Source organism: Haliotis rufescens, unplaced genomic scaffold (assembly GCF_023055435.1).
Source record: "Haliotis rufescens isolate VD_foot unplaced genomic scaffold, xgHalRufe1.0.p SCAF_6, whole genome shotgun sequence".
NCBI lineage: Eukaryota > Metazoa > Mollusca > Gastropoda > Lepetellida > Haliotidae > Haliotis > Haliotis rufescens.
The window spans coordinates 17,487,225-17,508,750 of NW_025964334.1; the positions used below are offsets into that span (position 1 = coordinate 17,487,225).

Consider the following 21,526-nt stretch of genomic DNA (forward strand, 5'->3'; position numbering starts at 1 on the left):
ACACACACACACACACCCTACCCACCCCCACCCCCACCCCCACTCCCACCACACACACACACACACACCCTACCCCCCCCCCCCTACCCCCCCCCCACCCCCCCACGCACCCCTACACACACACAAAGAAACACAACATCCCCGCACACCTTACCCAGCTCTGATAGTACTAATGTTGCATATATTCAATCTTAGGGTATTAATCATGTATGATGTTGATAAAAGACCACCACATGTTGCCATTAAGAATACAGATTTTATGGGTATCGTCAATCGAATTGTCATTAAAATTGAATACACGGGGAGTACTTCAAAGGCATCGTAAAGCAGCTCTTCAAGTGATATTGCTTTGATAACAACGACGTTAATGGTATCATGTGAGGTATTCAATTGCAGTGTCGGGAGGGAAAGCATGATGCTTGGTGAGCTGTGATGGTATCTTTTAGAGCTTGCTGCAAACGATGAATAGGCACTTGTGCATAATTCACATAATCAATGAATGTGTTTTATGAACTAAATCTATATTTGCCGAGGTTTCGATGATGCGGTATTGTAGGCTTGAAGTGTCTGTATGGTCACACTGATCATGGGGGGGACCTGAAAACGTAACTTTCAGGCCAGTAGTAGTAGTAGTAGTAGTAGTAGTAGTAGTGGTAGGATTTAAGCACAAGACTACCCCTACGCACCAGTTGTGATAGTGGTGATGGTAGTGTTGTTGCCGTTGTTATACAATCTACCGTTCGCCAGTGTGGAATTATAAAATTTAAGCTGAAAAAATGAATTCGATACGTTGAACTTACTTCGTTATATTGTCTGTTGTGTTGCAATAGCTACTATACCCCAAATAGCCTCCCTTTATATAGTCAGGTGAATGTATACTGAACCGCAAAAGAAACGTCACCATGGATAGATATGTGAGAATCCTTATTTGTCCAAACACTGTAAACATACTTTGAGACATATCAAACAGATGAAACTTGATCATCAAGGTTGAAATTAAAGTGTAAAATGTTCTATAAGTGAGAAAACTAGTCTCTGAGAAAATGGCATCACAAGTCAGCACCTCGTGTGTCCGCCATGTGCATTGATGACTGCCGTGCAACGTCGATACATGGAATGGATGAGTCGGTGGATGAAGGCCATAGACACTTGTGCCCACACTCAGATGAACGCCTGACGCAGTTCAGCTGCAGTTGTTGGCCTTGGTCGGACGTCATTCAGCCGTCTTTGAATCTCGTCCAACTGGTGCTCAGTGGGATTTAAATCGGGACTGAGGGCAGGCCACTGCATGGTTCTGATGCCATTCTGCAAGTGGAAGTCTCTCGCAGTGTGTTGCTCTCGCAGTGTGGGCACGGGAAAGTCGTGGTTGCGGCGACGTGCCAAATGAGGTATGGCGTGTGGTCTCAAGACTTGATCAAAGTATCGAGCTGCTGTGACACCATTACCTCTCCCTGGACCGATGTTCTGGAAGACCACAGGGCCAACCCTCTGTGCAAGACCAATTCCAACCCACACCATTATGCTCGGACCACCCAACGTGTCTCTCTCAACAACACAATGCGAATAACGTTCCCCACGGCGTCGCCAGACTCTCTCGGCGTGGCCTGTGACAGTGGAGGTGTCTGCTCGTCAATCGTCGACGCACGATGTCCGCTCTAATGTGTCGCTGATGTGTCCCCATGGTCTGTCGAGCACTTTCCGCAGCAGTAACAATTCTGACGTCGGGTGGTGACCCTTGGTCTTCCACTACGTGGTCGGTCATCTGTAGTGTTGGTGGTCTGGTACCATTGCTGGAGCCTTCCTCACGTGGATTTGAAATGCATTGGCTACTTGCCGGGCGGTTTGTCCAGCTTGCAATCGTCCAAGGGCTTGGTGTCGCTGATTTCTTGTCAATCTTGGCAAGTGGTAGCAATTCAAAAACCAATGAATGTTATCCGATCTGGGTGGATTTTTATAGGGCAAGAAATGGGGGAACGCATGTGCATTTCAATTTGCACGGAGCTCACGTGCATCGGGTTACCATGGCTGTTGCCGTGATGCGTTATGGCGATCGGTTTTATTGTCATCTGCTTTGTTTTTTTTCATCAAATTTCATTTTTCCGGACAAAGTAATGTTAAATTTGAGAAAGTTTGACAAAAATGACCCAGATATTTAAATGACAACTTTTCATGCAATGTAACTTGGGGTGACGTTTCTTTTGCGGTTAAGTATATATGTTTCTAGATATACATGTTGAGATGAGGTGGCATGTGCGTACCTGCATCTTGTGTCACTGGGACCGCCTGCAGAGAATGTTTATCTCGTTATCTGGAGACTGAGGGCGATAACCCCACTGACGTCACCACATAACTACCCACTATAATCGACGGCACTGTATGTGCTTGACCCGATACAGGACACGGCGTGGCCTGTTGTCATAAACGTCACCCCACAATATCACAACAGTGTAATTGTTGCGCAGTGGAACTGAATATTTGAGCGTGGTTTAACTTAAAATGAAAACTAATCGTAAATTTGAATGACTTGCCTTTTTTGAATGAAACAAGGAACTAAACGTGATAACCTATTATAAAACTATGAAAATCTATAAACAAACTAAACGTGATTACCTGTTATTATGTGAAGGAAAGATGAATCAACCTCAAATGAAAGAAACTTATGCTAATTCTAACATTTACTCCTAAGGGAGTCTTGACACTGTCTAACGCTGTCTAACACCATGTCTAACACCATCTCTCTAACCATCTAACTAACGAACTCTCTAACTGATAGTATTAAACTTCGGACACATTTCAGGATCTGTTTGACCTGCAAAGGTCTCTGAGGCAATAATTATTAGTTCAAATCCTAATTTCTAGTTTATATAAATGATAATAAGTTGTCCTCATGACAGACTGGTTTGCCTGTTATAAGGATAGAATAAATCGATGTTCGTATCATTCAGTACAGCCTTGGAGCAATTTCTTAGCGTTCAATCTATTGGTCCAAATGGCCGCCTCCGTGGTCTAATGGTAGAGCGTCCGCCCGGAGAGCGGAAGGTCCAGGGTTCGATCCCCGACCGCGTCATACCAAAAGACGTTAAAAGATGGTACTTGTTGTTACCCTGTCTGGCGCTCGGCATTAAGGGGCTAAAACAAGGACTGGTCGGCTCGGAGTCAGTATACTGTGTCTGAGTGGGGTATTCATGTTAAACTGCGGCATGGTATCTCAGTGTGCTAGCACTGTAAATCGGCATCAGCCCGGACAAGTACAAGCAGTCACACACACACATACACGTGCATGCACGTCGCTATATAAATGCAATAATCTTGGACGCGACGTTAAACCCCATTTCACTTCACCTCACCTCTTTGTCCAACTCAATGCAGCTCCAGTGTCGTCCTTTTATAATCGGTCCTTGGCAGGTACATTCTTAAATTACTACGTTAAAACATTCATGATAGCACAGCTGCCCAAAGCTCTGTTGCTTGTCATAAGAAACGATCGAATGGTGAGGTTCGGTGACTTGGTGTGATCGTACCCGACGACTTGGGTCTGTGCTCATTACATCAACCGCTTGTTTGGCCCTATTATTTACAGTCATTTTTGATAAATCTTTAATATTACTGAATGCGGTTTAAAACAACATTCACCCCACCCACACAGATAAAGAAGACCCTTGTAAATAAATCGTAATATCATCAGGTTGACCATTACCAATATTACGTGTAGCAAGTTTCCTTCTGTATTCGGCGTCATGTGTATGTACGGCGTATCAAACAGCCCTATTATAAAGTCATAAAACCGCGTAGGACATTTGGACGTTGATAGTCCATGCAATAACACAACAAACAGCCTGTCCAAGCTATTGTGGCAGGTCTATTCTCGGTGCTTAATGGCAAAGAAAGCGAGTAATTGGCCTGGCTTGATATAGATTGTATTGACCCGAGGGTCAATTAGATTAAATCTGATGAATCATTATTCACTGCTAGGAATGGGATATAGATGGAGGCCCTTGGTCGTTACCTGTGGGGTGATTAGCGTTAAATATGACTTGTTTAACGGTAACTAAGACCGGTCGTTCTGTTATATGAACGGATGCAAGTCCATACACTGTTAATTAATCATCCGGCTCAAAAGAACACGACAACATCATTAAGAGACGACAGTTAGTGTTTGGGTGGGGTGGGGATCTTAAATAGAATTGAAATATTAATTTTTAGATAAACTGACAGATATAGGCAGGTCTGTATGGGGTATCGTTATGTTCAATCTTTAATTGTATATCAATAGTTAATATCTCATTCACCGGAATCGTCACAAAAAAAAATTGCCACGAAGAGTAATGAAGTATCATGTATGTCTGCAAAATAATTGTCCAGTCAGATTCCCCAAACGAGATCGCCTTGAGCTGAATGAGTCAATAATCAGGTGTACTGATGAAGAGCCAGTACGACATCGCCTTGAGCTGAATGAGTCAGTAGTCTGGTGTACTGATGAAGAACAAGTACGAGATAACCTTGAGCTGAATGAGTCAGTAGTCTGGTGTACTGATGAAGAACAAGTACGAGATAACCTTGAGCTGAATGAGTCAGTAATCAGGTGTACTGATGAAGAACAAGTACGAAATCGCCTTGAGCTGAATGAGTCAGTAGTCTGGTGTACTGATGAAGAACAAGTACGAGATAACCTTGAGCTGAATGAGTCAGTAATCAGGTGTACTGATGGAGAAGGAGTACGAAATCGCCTTGAGCTGAATGAGTCAGTAGTCTGGTGTACTGATGAAGCACAAGTACGAGATAACCTTGAGCTGAATGAGTCAGTAGTTAGGTGTACTGATGAAGAACAAGTACGAGATAACCTTGAGCTGAATGAGTCAGTAATCAGGTGTACTGATGAAGAACAAGTACGAGATCACCTTGAACTGAATGAGTCAGTAATCAGATGAACACGTTAGAGTGTATGGTTTTATCTTTACGCGTAATTGGCTTTGTTTTACCTGTCAATCATGACTGATTGTGTTATAACATTTACCTGTCAGTCATTACTGATTGTGTCTCTCTTGTCATAATCTCCACAACGTGTCGTCAACAAGCACTGTTGTGTTCACACACAATATCAGGAAGATGTGTATAACACTGTGGTTGACCAGGGACAGACTGGCGCCTGAACTGTTTTCAACTGCGGTCATCATGAGTGCGCGCTGGGGGTTTCCATTCGAAATACATAACACATTGTATAGAAAGGCATACAAGAAGGTATGGATGTATGGTGAGGTGTGTGTGTGTGTGGTGGTGGTGGGGGGGGGGGGGGGTTGACATAGTTCTGTGACGAGTGACAGATAGCCCAGACGTCCCCTCTCATGAGTTTCTGATCGATTCCAAAAAATAGTGTGAACTTATATTGTAGTCTCGCGTGAAACACTGTCAACTTACCCCTCCATCCCTACCTCACTAACCGACTCACCCACTCACCCACTCACCAATGCTTCCATTAACTCATTCACCATTCATCTTGTTACCTGATCATATCACTCACTCGCCCATCCATCAACTCACTCATCCATCCACTCACCTACTCACCAATGCTTTCATCTACTCATTCACCATTCCTCTCGTTGTCTGACCCTATCACTCATCTTCTCACTCACTCACACACTCACTCGTTCACACATTCATTCATTCATTCACATCTAATTCATCCACTCACCACACATCCACTCTTCAGGTGAACGACCTGACCTCATGCCTGTGCAGACATTCTTGAGGGTATTACCCTATATAGCCAATCTGTTGACCTCCAGGGGTCTGCTGTGTCCAGTACAACTGACCAGTCCTACAGGAATGTCTCACCCTCTTCCAGTGGTATTTACCTGACATGCAGGGGGTCAACACTTCCATACAGGGCGGGGATCTCCAGTAATCTGCTAGATGTAGCCCTCTCTCCAGTTTCTCGTGAAGCGCGACACAGATGTACTGTGAACAAACCACACTATAGCAAAATATCATAATAGCAAATATCTGGCAAATAGTTAAGCACATCCGCTCTATATTTTCATATACAGTAGACTACGGTTAAAACGAACACGCTTATAACGAACTGACGGATATAACGAACTTACTTTTTGGTCCCGACTATTTGCTGTAGTTATGCTGCATATATGCTTATAACGAACAACGGTTATGAAGAACTAAACTTAATAGTCCCTTTGAGTTCGTTATAACCGTAGTTTACTGTATTCCGAACGTCGATGTCTCTTTTAGAAATATGGCATTGCTCTCATTTTCATATTTGTTTGTTTGTTTGTGGTATGTAAACAATCGAATACGGTGGTATGTAAACAATCGAATCTGGACAAGACAACCCAGTGATTGACATAATGAGCATCGATCTACACAATTTTCAGAAAGGTCTAAAATACTTCCAGTATCTGAAGAAATGTTGGGACAAGACCCAGAACACTGTATATTTCACAAGATGTGAACAGTCATGCCATATGACCCACGGAACCAGGGAATCAACTGAAAGGGTCGTCAACTAGTTATTGCCATAGAACGCGTCACTAGATAATGGCCATCGGTTCATATATATCGATATGCGTGCACGGTATGTCACTTCATAAACACGAGCAAATGAGTTTCATCAGAAACGAGATACGATTCCAAAAATGGTATTTATATAGAAATCCGCAGTAAGTTGTGTTTAACTGGTTTTTCCATGTTTAGTTGTGGTTGTTTGGTTTGGTTGGGGTTGTGTCAGGGTGGGTTACTGTATTCTGTTTCCGACTGCTGATACCTAATCCCGACCCAAACCCCCAAATAAAATAGGCAGTTATTTAAACATTTATGTAAGAGTACTGACACAATACAGGTGTCGTCCCTGTATCCCCAGCACAGCCCTTCCGTCTCTATGGGCCGCTATATAAGTGCAATAATCTTGAACGTTTGATCTCATCTCACCTCTCGTGATACAGTTTACATGAGTGAGTGAGTATGGTTTTACGCCGCTTTAAGCAATATTCCAGCAATATCACGGCGGGGGACACCAGAAATGGGCTTCACACATTGTACCCATGTCGGGAATCGAACCCGGGTTTTCGGCGTGACGAGCGAACGCTTTAACCACTAGGCTACCCGACCGCCCCCAGTTTACTTGAATTCTGGTGTGAACAGTTATATGACGGCGTGATAGCATAATCTTGGAGGCAACATCGACGTTATGCAGGCCTGAGACAATTTCATGAAATCAACGAGCAAAGTAATAGGGATTCGAACCCACGATCAACGGGTCATGGCACGCCTACAGTTCAAACACGCCTATCATATACTCTAGTTGAGGACTTACGGGGAACTATCAAGCCTCGATTATTTACAAGCCGTCATCATATAGCTGGACTATCGAATACAGCGTGATCACTTTTATGTATTGGTTTGTCTACATTACCAGCTAACTGACACAGCCTTGACAAACTAAGAATTCGAGGAAAATCCATATTGAGCTAATCGTGTGGCTGACATTATTTAAACCAGACTACCAATTCTTTTGTAACTCTGCTCGACATTACCATGTGGAAGATCTGACAACACGGAAAAAAACTACAAATATTCAATAAAGGGCCAGACCAGTTGGCTTCCTCCTTTGAGAGAAATCCCAGGTCACGTTTGCCTAACAACAGGTAATATAAGCAGACGCTTCCAACCAGGAAACCAATAACAGTGTTAGCGTTAATTCCATTGGCATAATAGATATCACGTTGCTCGCCTAGTGTTGTGGGATTCAATTTGCTTTCCAATCAGCACATGTGAGGATTAGGAGTGTTCAACTTTGGGGGTAGCAGATCTCCTCGGCGTTCAGTGTTTTTAACCGGAATAAGGATTTATGTTAGATTAAGAAGATATGTTGTGTTTGAGTAAGCATGTAAGTAAGATAAAGCGATTGCCTCCTGTGTTAAGGTCAGATCCCGTGTTGCAGTCATCGTCACAAGTCGGTGTGCGTGGGTGGGTACCCGGGGATTTATACTATTTGATGTCGATATGATGAGGTAGCAGGTGATAAGACTGTTAACGGTCATATGTGAACAGTGTGTAAAAAATCAGCGTTCGGTTCAATTTATTAGACGAGGCACGAATAACATGATTTGATGTGCAGCGTCCCTTTTCCGTACCAGGATCCGCTGATTCGAGTTTCGCTTCAATTATGATCCTTCGTCTAAGTCATCACTTCTGAAGGATATGCGTATGAGATATGTAATATCTGGCCCTGTCGTCAAAACACCTCATTTAGTTGTGTAGAGTTGCATCCCTTAACTGTGTTATGATCCGCTGATTGTGGGTTCGAATCCAAATTCGCCCTCATCGTGAATCTTTGTTTGACAGCACTCAGGTGCCCCATGCGTTTTAATGAGATGGTAAGCGTCTGCAAATTTCATAGCATGTGCTTTCCTCTGATATCCAGATGACGAACATAACTGCGTACTGTGTAGACTGGCGTTAAACTTGACTCGCCCACTCACTCCATTCATATGACGTTGTAATCTGGATTGTGATTTTAAACATCATCACATCATAATCTTATCACGAATTACAAAACGGGTACAAATTAGTCACTGAGTGTAGATTCGAACCTTTACAAGAGGACCGCCTCCTGGTCTAGTGGTAGAGCGTCCGCCCGGAGAGCGGAAGGTCCGGGGTTTGATCCCCGGCCGCGTCATACAAAAAGACGTAAAAAAAAGATGGTACTCGTTGTTACCCTGTCTGGCGCTCGGCATTAAGGGGCTAAAACAAGGACTGGTCGGCTCGGAGTCAGTATACTGTGTCTGAGTGGGGTATTCAAGTTAAACTGCGACATGGTATCTCAGTGAGCTAGCACTATAAATCGGCATCAGTCCGGACTAGTACAAGCAGCCACACAATCACACATACATGCACGTCGCTATATAAGTGCAATAATCTTGGACGCGACGTTAAACCCCATTTCACCTCACCTCACCTCACCTCACCTCACCTCACCTCACCTCACCACACCTAAACAAGATTTTCTGGAACTTGAAATACGAAACAAAATGTGAGCGGACAATTCCTGAATACCACGCTTGCGGATAAGTTACAATGATGACAACAGATGTTCACGAAGAAGGGGGAGGAGATATGTGATAGCCCCAACGCAACAAAGCCATGTGATATGGATACAGTTATATCTTCCATGTCCTAGTGTCAATGTTCAGTATGTCTTTCTATACATGGTTTAAGTTTCCCCACGATGCCAAGGTCACCATTGCTCAAGGTCACGTCTAAAAACAAAGGGTACCTCAACGCATGTAACCATGAGATGCCTGTCAAAACTGGATATATCCCAATATTCGATAGTCTTATCTATTCATGATATTCTTGTTACCAGTAGAAAACGTAACAATACCAACAAGGTAATAAGGACGAATCAAATAACCGTCGGCGTATTAATGAACAATGAGTATTTCGGAAGTGAAGTCGGGAAGTATTGATAAATGAGTATAGTATTCCTTCTGCTAAGAATTGATATTTTATACAAATCGGTTTCATTGATTAACTCAAATAAAAGACTATCAGGTTACAAAAATAATGACATTAAACTGAAAAGTGATTATCTCTTTATATACCTAATTTTGCTGCCACGAGGATAGCAATAGACTGACCGGTCATATAATCTCAGGTTTCAATTAGCGTTCAACCATTGTGTAGTCGGCAGTTCCCCCTTGTTCATGTTCGTCTCACTTGAAGATTGACAGTATCGCATAGCTCGATGCGTCGTTAAATCACAATCAACACGGGAACAAAGAGTATTGAATATTTATGAACGATGATGAGAGTGGACAACAAACAATATTGCAATATCTGGCTTCTGTGGACACCAACAGGAGTCGTGTGACATCACACAATGACATTATACAATGACATTTCCAATTATGACATTTACACCAACTGGTCTCTGGTAGGCGGGGACATGCAGTAGAATCTGACTTCGACTTGTAAATTCCTTTCAAACTACGTGTACATATTCGTCTAAAAGCCAGAATCGGAAATAAACACTTTGTATTCTACAATTCGGAGTACATGATGACCTGATGTTAGGTTCTTGACATCCACTGAACAGCAACCGATGTTACATAAATAGTTATAATATACAGCTAAACCACATAACCCGAACTTCAGTAACTCGACATATCGCTTAAGACGATGGAACTGCATGGTCCGAAGAGATGTAACTTAAAACTCTGTTTTCGGTGTCCCGTGTGTCTCGAGTGAGTGAGTGAGTATGGTTTTACGCCGCTTTTAGCAATATTCCAGCAATATCACGGCGGGGGACACCAGAAATGGGCTTCACACATTGTACCCATGTCGGGAATCGAACCCGGGTCTTCGGCGTGACGAGCGAACGCTTTAACCACTCGCCCCCCCGTGTGTCTCGAACTTCTGTAGCTCGATATGTCTGATAGACCCAAGATTCGGAGAGGATCAGGTTTTGCTGTTTGCCATTTCTGACATGAAAATGCTAATTAAATATTGTTGGAAGAATGCCCCATGAATTGGTCAGGTGAAACGGTTTATACAATATCAATAAGGTAATTAGCTGTAAAATGTGCTTTATGATAGCAAGTCATTGAAGTTATAATGAAGTGGACTCTCTGAACTGAGTATTCTAGCCTTTTTAACAACACCAATTTCTAGTAAACGATGTTGTGCTTTAACTTACTAACATTATTTTAAGAAATAAATAGGGAAATTTATTATCTTGAAATCTATATATTTTATGTTCATCAGCTGTTTTGGGTTGGTTGACCAAAGGTATATCTTGCATTAATGTGTGCCCTATAATGTCTGGGTATGAGTCGGTGAAGGCAGTATTGCGCTCGTCCTATACGCGGTCACCAGGGGCTACGGGGAAATTGGACGTGTGTACGTTCTTATCGTCAAAATGCCAGAAAAGAACACGGTCAGCATGTATTAAGTTAAACAAAAGTTGCTTAAGAAAACAACGGTCACAGTTATAGTTACTGGGATACATCGAAACAGACTACACCAGGAATAGGTTGTGTTTTGTGTTATACCATGAATAAACAGCGTCTACACCAGCAATAGATCATTTCTACACCCGGAATAGGCCATGTCTATGCCAAGAATAGGATGCGTCTACACCAGCAATAGATCATTTCTACACCCGGAATAGGCCATGTCTATACCAGGAATAGGCTGCACCTACACCAGCAATAGATCATTTCTACACCAGGAATAGGCGATGTCTATGCCAAGAATAGGATGTGTCTACACCAGGAATAGACTGTGAGAACACTATGAATAGACTGTGTCTATGCCAGGAATAGATTGTTCCTACACGGGGAGTAGATTACGTCTACACCAGGAATAGATTCCGTCTACACCAGGAATAGATTTTGTCCACACCACGAATAGGCTAGGTCCGAACCAGGAATAGACAATGTCTAGACCAGGGTCTCTAGACCAGGAGACTCGTCACTGTGCATGGAACTGAGGCCTGTGTCGGAGTTGGAGTCTTCGTCTTTGTACTGCTTGTTAGAAGAGTCGAGCAGAGAGTAATGTCCATCATTGGCAAACGTGTACATGCCACTCGGCAAATGATACCGGCCACTGTCATGGGCATTGGTCAGCCGGTCAAGTTCAGACCCAGGGGATGTGTCGGACTGATTGACTGGCACCGTATCAGGACCAACTCGAGTATTAACAGGGGAATTGGAATGTGCTTTATAACTATATTGTTCTTTGTTTTTCAAAATGGACGTGACTTTCTGTTGAGTAGCTGTGTGATGGGGCCGCCTCCTGTAGCAGCTGTCGTTGACGTAGGGGGGAGTCTGATGGGGATTATCCCCATTCTTGTCACAGCTACCGAGTCTCTCCATCAGACTCTCGTGAGACGTCCCTATGACATGCATGTGATTGAACCTATCATCAAACGTCACTGACTTGTTCCTAGACTTGGGAGGCGAGTCATGCACTTGTATAATAGACACTCTATCATCGGCATCATCCTCAGTGGATTCGTCCTGTCTCTGGTCCACATTGGCACTGTCCAATCGGACCTGAAGACTATCCAGGTCATATTTGAGTGACCTGATGAGCTGTCTCTTGACCTCGATCTGCTTGTCACACTGATGCAACTCTCGCTTGACCGAGTCCTCCTGGTACTTCTGCATCATCCCCGCGCTCACCAGGCGGTTCATTTCAACCTGAACCTGTTCCAGCTGCTGGTTCAGAGGCAAAGAGAGGTCAAGGTCAGTCAGACTAGACACGCCGTTACCTACACAGTCACTCTTGGCAAGAGATTCTTGTAACTTTCTGGAGACATCTCTCAATTTACTGTTCTCACCTGTTAATTTATCTTCCAATTTGATAATCCTCTCACAATATTCCAAATACGCTTCAATATCCTCCGATTTCACATTACCAAACAGCTCATCCATACTATCTTCACTGAGACTGTCGAGGTAAGCACTTTGAACATAATCGTCGCCACTTTGTTTCACACGGCTAAAATGGCGACGAGTTTCAAGATTGTCAATTTTGTTATCGGTTTTATCAATTCTTTCACCCAGGTCGTGCAACTTCCGCTCCTGCGCAATGACTAGTTTCACAAGGCTCTCAAGAGAGCGCAACTTCCCTGTACTATAACAGTTCCTGTGGGCTCCAGGACGACATCCACAGTCGTTGCCATGACGAGTCTTATGCCTGCTACGCTTGTGTCTCCGACTAGTCCTGTACGACTCGCCAGACATGTAGCTTTCGTCCTGCAGCCTTCGCAGCGACAACTCGACGTTATTCTGTTCTACACCCCAGGCCTTCCAGATCTTCATTATTTTCGTTCTGGCCTGTAATGGCCGCTGCACGTCCCGCCATCTTTCAAAGATGGCGTAGTTCTCTGTTGTCTCGCCCTCGTGGTTGCCGTCTTGGTACAGTAAGGCGTATATGACGTCATCGCAGGTCGTCCGCTTCGTCAGGCCTGTGACCCATCTAACTGTACCGTCCAACAGAATCGGGATCTCCGATGTGGTCTGGTCAAGGGTCATGAGGTCGTGAGGACCGGGGTTTGGAGAGTCTAACACCATCTGGAAGACAAAATGCAGAGTACTTTAACATATATCCATATGTGTATTGAGTTTAAGGTGAAATGGGGTTTAACGTCCCGTCCAAGATAATTGCACTTACATGGCGACGTGCATGCACGTGTGTGTGTGTGTGTGTGTGTGTGTGTGTGTGTACGTGCGTGCGTGCGTGCGTGCGTGCGTCCGTCCGTGCGTGCGTGCGTGCGTGGCTGCTTGTACTAGTCCGGACTGATGCCGATTTATAGTGCTAGCTCACTGAGATACCATGTATACATTAACATGAATATCCGACTCAGACACAGTATGCGGACTCCGAGCCGACCAGTCCTTGCTTTAGCCCCTTAATGCCGAGAGTCAGACAGGGGTATTGAGTTTAAGACCACTTTAAGTGGCATTTCAGTAATAACAGATTAATTAGGGAGGAATATCCTGTGACGCAGGTCGTTGATGGTAAGCCACGAGTGTGGGTATGGCGCTACAAAGCAAGGATCATGGGAATCGGGGCTTCAAACCTACAATCAGCAGATCCTGGCTAAGGGACACAACTCTTTACGGCGAATTGTTGCTTCTTCTACCACTGACTAATTCGAGCCCAAATGAACACGATACATGCGCTCAAGATAATATAATGACGGCATCTTCTACAGGTTTGAACTGCAATCCGTCCACAATCCGTTGATGATGTACATACTGGACTTATTGGATCAGGTTGATAACGCTGCTGGATACATGTGAGCCGTTACCGACGTCATCCCCCATAGCGTGCGTCCCTAAATGGATGTATTACCGCTGTACCCGAACTATCCCCGAACCTACACACACTATCAATATACATCAATAAATGATTAATGTTATTTATCCCCAACCTATCATCCCTACACCTTAATCGCGTACAGTCACGCTCTGTACAATCTGACAGACCCGTCCCTGACAAAGCATCAAGTACAGACTTAACCGTAGGTAGAAGGCGATCAGCACAACAGCAAGGGATTATAGAGGAACATCGACCCAAGGCAGGTCCTGCGCCCGTGCATAGAATATAATTAATGATAGCGCGTGCCTTGACCATTAACAGCTATAAAACACAATATTCCATGCACGAGACGTTAGTAAGTTGACAATTGTTGACAATCGATAGACAGTTGAAAGTCGGTAAAAGCAATGGCTTTGGGGACAAGCGGTTGGTGACAATTTTCCAATGGACAATTGAGGCACTTGTGGAGTGTTCTAGCTGCACATTGAGTTCACACACACACAGCTTAGAAAACAATGGGGGTATTATTGTAGTATTCATTCCACCTCCTGGGAGAGGGCAGTGTTTGCCGAGCAGGGTGAGCGTTATTGAAGCGCCTTGACTATAGTGGGACATGTCAATGCGGTATTAAAATACATGCAAAAATTCATCAGCGAGTTTACACTGCTACCGATTAGGAGTCACGTGACATAGTCTTGCGGATTTACTGCCGGGATATGGTAGTTAATTCCTAATCAATGATACGTGATAGCGTCAACAGACAGTTGATACCCTTGGCGGGTTGTTAAACGAGAATTACCAGGCGGGTAGTGAGTTTGTGTTATCGTGAGTACCTTATATAACACTGTACTTAGAGGGAGTCATCGAGCGATACACAGAGGCTGGAAAACCTAAAATAACACGTGACCAAAACACGTTACAGGAGAATACATTTTACATCATAGTTGAATTCATTTCTACACCGACACTAGTTAGAACTTCTGTGTAGAAAATCCAAGTGACGTAAAAACACGATAATGTAAGAAATATGGTATTAAGCAGCGCTTAGGATGAACTATCGATGGCTACCTTCAAACGAGCTCTTGTTTTGGGACACCTACGTGACTTGACTACATATTGAAGCTTGCCGTCGGGGACCAGCATTACAGTTAGAGGGGGGGAAGTATTTCCTCGATAGTAATACGACACACCTCTGCAAAAAGGTTTTCTAAGCTTACGAAAACATCAGAATACAAGTGATTGTGCATGGCAATGTTTCAATATTTCATGAATTATATCTTTAGTATTAATTGTTTTATCTCATAACATATCATTTTAATCATGATTCAGAGCCTCCAGCTGATCAATTATAATTTTATTGTCAGGACACGCTATGTATGTACAGATAAAACTGAAACACAAGCAGTTTTCCCATTTCAATTATCCACTTCAGAACTTTCCTCCAATGTTAAAAACACATCCGTTGACTACCAGGCTCCTCCATTCCGTCCCTGGTCGACGGTAGAAAACACCGCGTGACTTGCTACATATCTGGATATATGTACGAGAGTACCCCATGGGTAGGTTGTAAAAGCTCCCAGAGTAAGATCTGTAATCCATCAACATCGTCACCCCCGGGGTTTTCAGCCCAGCCTGCGTATACCTCAGCAGCTTTACACTCAACCCCCACGGCTCTTTCAAATCTTTTTATCGGGGACAGCTACGTAGCTTATCGAAATACACATTCTGGTTTTATAAGACTGTATGTTTTAACATAATTTGTCACATTTCGCAGTTCGATCTCATATTTTTAAAGTTAATGTCTTGTGTGTTTCTTTATTTTTTTAGAAAAGCTGAAAATGCGTGAGATGTTTATAAAGCGAGTATGTTTAGACTTAAGGGTGTATACTATAGCAGGAAACAATTCAGACAAACTCTATATGTGATGCAAGAGGTCTTAGAACTGCGGGAGTACATCAACAATATGACAAAACAGGACACAGACTGGGGGGAGAATAATAGATATGTGACATGACAGGGCTGTGACGATACCAAATATATCATATCATATCATATCATATCATATATCATATACCATATCATATATCATATATCATATATCATATATCATATCTTATCATATATCATATCATATATCATATCATATATCATATCATATCATATCATATCATATCATATCATACCATACCATACCATATCATATCATATCATATCATATCATATCATATCATATCATATCATATCATATCATACCATATCATATCATATCATATGATAAAAGACATATAATATATAGAAACAGAATATCAAATATATTATCTAACTGGGTTTGAACCAGCGTCAGTATATCCTGTATATCATAAGAAAGGTATCAGACGAGTGAGTGAGTATTGTTTTACGCCGCTTTAAGCAATATTCCAGCAATACCACGGCGGGGGACACCAGAAATAGAATTCACACTTTGTACCCACGTTGGGAATCGAACCCGGTTCTTCGGCATGACGAGCGGAAACTTGAACTACTGGGCTACCCCGCCGCCCCAGGTATTAGACAAGTGGAAGTATGTTTTCAATAGATGCTACAAGCACGACAACCACCCCACACCATGGGAACACAATGTGGCCGTACCTGTGAAGATCCGGAGTAGAATAGGTCATCAGCAACACATGCTTGCCGTAAAAGGTGACTATACTTGTCGTAAGAGGCGACTAACGGGATCGGGTGGTCAGGCTCGCTGACTTGAATGATGCATGTCATTGTATCACAATTGCGTAGATCGATGCTCATGATGTCAATCACTGGGTTATCTTGTCCAGACGCGATTATTTACAGACCGCCGTCATATAGCGGGAATATTGCTGAGTGCGGCGTTAAACAACAAACAAACAATGTGAGCGCTGATGTGTACAGTGATACAATGATATCAAACAAAGGCATTCATCTGTAAAACAATTGTTGAACATTTGCCAGCTGCAGAGTAATGTTACTGGCTGACTGCTAATATTCACCAACATAACTGTCACTAGCGACTAGAACCAACTGAGCAGTAACTGACTGCTAATATATACCAACAGAACTGTTACTAGCGACTGTAACCAACTGAGCAGTAACTGACTGCTAATATATACCAACAGAACTGTTACTAGCGACTAGAACCAATTGAGCAGTAACTGACTGCTAATATACACCAACAGAACTGTTACTAGCGACTAGAACCAACTGAGCAGTAACTGACTGCTAATATTCACCAACAGAACTGTCACTAGCGACTAGAACCAACTGAGCAGTAACTGACTGCTAATATATACCAACAGAACTGTTACTAGCGACTGTAACCAACTGAGCAGTAACTGACTGCTAATATATACCAACAGAACTGTTACAAGCGACTAGAACCATCTGAGCAGTAACTGACTGCTAATATACACCAATAGAACTGTTACTAGCGACTAGAACCAACTGAGCAGTAACTGACTGCTAATATATACCAACAGAACTGTTACTAGCGACTGTAACCAACTGAGCAGTACCTGACTAATAATATACACCAACAGAACTGTTACTAGCGACTAGAACCAACTGAGCAGTAACTGACTGATCACCAACAGAACTGTTACTAGCGACTAGAACCAACTAAACAGTAACTGACTGATCACCAACAGAACTGTTACTAGCGACTGTAACCAACTGAGCAGTAACTGACTGATCACCAACAGAACTGTTACTAGCGACTAGAACCAACTAAACAGTAACTGACTGATCACCAACAGAACTGTTACTAGCGACTGGCACCAACTGAGCAGTAACTGACTGATCACCAACAGAACTGTTACTAGCGACTGTAACCAACTGAGCAGTAACTGACTGATCACCAACAGAACTGTTACTAGCGACTGTAACCAACTGAGCAGTAACTGACTGATCACCAACAGAACTGTTACTAGCGACTGTAACCAACTGAGCAGTAACTGACTGATCACCAACAGAACTGTTACTAGCGACTAGAACCAACTAAACAGTAACTGACTGATCACCAACAGAACTGTTACTAGCGACTGGCACCAACTGAGCAGTAACTGACTGATCACCAACAGAACTGTTACTAGCGACTGTAACCAACTGAGCAGTAACTGACTGATCACCAACAGAACTGTTACTAGCGACTAGAACCAACTAAACAGTAACTGACTGATCACCAACAGAACTGTTACTAGCGACTAGGACCAACTAAACAGTAACTGACTGATCACCAACAGAACTGTTACTAGCGACTGTAACCAACTGAGCAGTAACTGACTGATCACCAACAGAACTGTTACTAGCGACTAGGACCAACTAAACAGTAACTGACTGATCACCAACAGAACTGTTACTAGCGACTGTAACCAACTGAGCAGTAACTGACTGATCACCAACAGAACTGTTACTAGCGACTAGGACCAACTAAACAGTAACTGACTGATCACCAACAGAACTGTTACTAGCGACTGTAACCAACTGAGCAGTAACTGACTGATCACCAACAGAACTGTTACTAGCGACTAGGACCAACTAAACAGTAACTGACTGATCACCAACAGAACTGTTACTAGCGACTGTAACCAACTGAGCAGTAACTGACTGATCACCAACAGAACTGTTACTAGCGACTAGGACCAACTAAACAGTAACTGACTGATCACCAACAGAACTGTTACTAGCGACTGTAACCAACTGAGCAGTAACTGACTGATCACCAACAGAACTGTTACTAGCGACTAGGACCAACTAAACAGTAACTGACTGATCACCAACAGAACTGTTACTAGCGACTGTAACCAACTGAGCAGTAACTGACTGATCACCAACAGAACTGTTACTAGCGACTAGGACCAACTAAACAGTAACTGACTGATCACCAATAGAACTGTTACTAGCGACTGTAACCAACTGAGCAGTAACTGACTGATCACCAACAGAACTGTTACTAGCGACTAGGACCAACTAAACAGTAACTGACTGATCACCAACAGAACTGTTACTAGCGACTGTAACCAACTGAGCAGTAACTGACTGATCACCAACAGAACTGTTACTAGCGACTAGGACCAACTAAACAGTAACTGACTGATCACCAACAGAACTGTTACTAGCGACTGTAACCAACTGAGCAGTAACTGACTGATCACCAACAGAACTGTTACTAGCGACTAGGACCAACTAAACAGTAACTGACTGATCTCACCAACAGAACTGTTATCGTTTTCGTCAACGGAGGATGAAGCTCACATACAGTAAACTACGGTTATAACGAACTCAAAGGGACTACTATTTTAGTTCGTAATAACCGTAGTTCGTTATAAGCATATATACAGCACAACTACAGCAAATAGTCGGGACTAAAAAGTAAGTTCGTTATATCCGTCAGTTCGTTATAAGCGTGTTCGTTATAACCGTAGTTTAGTGTATATACAATTTTCATCAGCGACACATGCTCAAGATGCAATCATTACAATAGTGTTTCACATACAGACGACCTGCTTCATCAATGTCATCGTTCTCAGCTGGTTAAAATCGTTAGTCCGTGCGATTTGTTTGCCGGGACGTTAACACAGCATACAAGACACCACCTGCTGTCTGAATGTCCGGCGGTGCTTTCAAGTATGTACAGATAAAGCCAGAGCAGGTGGGGGTCAGTAGCATCATGTTGGGGGATAATAACCTGTATTTACTGGGCGTCCACTTGGACACTGGTCAAGCAGACACTGTGATCTGTGGTGTTTTATCACCGGAATCCCTCTACAAGAACCACACGGTTATACACCGACGTAGGTGAAGAGTCTTTTGTACCACGATGTTATCAAACAAGCAAAGAAACTCATAAAGGAAGACTCTGACTTTCAATGCACATGCTTATTAAAGCATATCTATAATTTTGAGAATTTGACGATGCGTGTGAAAATTATCTAACGCAGCGATGCGTGTGTTAGTTCGAGGAGAAGGGCGATTTCGCTGGAAATTGATGGGTCTGTTGAAATCCTGAGGGGGTTTGATCGCAACGCTACCTGAGAAAATGATGTACGTGAGAGAATGGGATGACATTGCATTAATTCGGCCGGTTTGTGATGGGATGTGATTACAATATTTACACGCACTAGTGTTCAATTATCTCTGTTGTTCGCACTGACTTGACATCTATATTCATATAAACGTCCCATTAGAGTCGGTGCTTTGTGGTCAAGCAGCTCCAAGGACTGGTACACATACCGGTTAATTGTTGTTTTGATAGTATTTCAGTTATAGTGGAGGAAAGCACTAGCCAAAGCTGATATGCTTAGAAATTTGGTGAAATCCGCACTTGCACAATTTGACGAAAACCAAGAATGATATGTATGGCGAAAACATGTGACATTCGAATTCATGGCGAATCCTGGTAAGGCGAAGGGGCACAACTCTGAATACCGCATTTGACGGGACCTGTGACCATCTTGCCCAATAATTTAAATCATGGTTGTCCATCAACTTCTATTATATGAGGGCGGTCGGGTAGCCTAGTGGTTAAAGCGTTCGCTCGTCATGCCGAAGACCCGGGTTCGATTCCCGACATGGGTACAATGTGTGAAGCCCATTTCTGGTGTCCCCCACCGTGATATTGCTGGAATATTGCTAAAAGCGGCGTAAAACCATATTCACTCACTCACTCTATTAGATGAATATATAATACAAAGGTTAAATCGGGGGCGGATAGTGCACATGCTCTTGCAGGTACAGGTATGATAATGCGTGAAGACCATGCTTTGTATCATATAGCGTTTTAACTCTATAAAAAAAACCACTCAGGTTGTTATTCTATGAGGCGTTGGAATTTATTTTTTATTCAAGTTCAAATTGAGCATTTGAGGCCAAGAAGCTCGTCTCGCAAAGCCACGGCTACGACTATCGTAAGACTATGTTAGTGTTTGGGAGTTTTAATTCTATTGCTAAGACAGCTTTGTGGAACCGGGATGCTTGTAATTGGATAAGGTTCAATATGTTCTTAAAGCTTTGATATCGACCTGACAATGGAACTGTTAACATCAAGCTTGACACTTGGCTAGCTATCATACATCAGGTCATCCCTTCAACTCTGTTATCAGCAACTGCACTATAAACAGGTATGTCAGGAACGTGTGATATCAAAACAAAGTAGATCTAAAAATGAGCTGCCTCACTGACAGTTTGATGACATCAAACGCAACGAAAAGTAATAAAATCGATCTCACATACCACATAAACACAGTGTTTAGTATAAACTACTATGTTTGGAACGTGTGATATCAAAACAAAGTAGATCTAAATATGACCTGCCTCACTGACAGTTCGATGACATCAAACACAGCGAAAAGCAATAAAATCGATCTCACATACCACATAAACACAGTGTTTAGTATAAACTACTATGTTTGGAACGTGTGATATCAAAACAAATTAGATCTAAATATGACCTGCCTCACTGACAGTTCGATGACATCAAACACAGCGAAAAGCAATAAAATCGATCTCACATACCACATAAACACAACCTTTAGCATAAACTACTAGAGATAGGCCAGGTGCACTAACTACCCGCTCCTCAGGTTAATTAAACGAGTTGAACGATACGACCGATTTCCTGTATCAGAGCGTCGCCTTAATAACAAAAAACCTGTTTATGAGGCTCCATGGC

General features: G+C 42.9%; 1 protein-coding gene across 4 annotated transcripts in view; it reads right to left on the minus strand.

Moving 5' to 3' along the window:
- Positions 1-9,790: 9,790 nt before the first annotated feature.
- The window catches only part of LOC124140561 (ras association domain-containing protein 10-like), a 49,536-nt gene continuing 37,800 nt past the window's right edge, over positions 9,791-21,526 (minus strand). For all 4 annotated transcript variants that reach the window (XM_046508197.2, XM_046508198.2, XM_046508196.2 and 1 more), the window contains exon 3: positions 9,791-13,091. In XM_046508197.2, the coding sequence (XP_046364153.2) occupies positions 11,454-13,091 (1,638 nt within the window). In that variant the 3' untranslated portion in view covers positions 9,791-11,453. The remainder of the gene's footprint in view (positions 13,092-21,526) is intronic.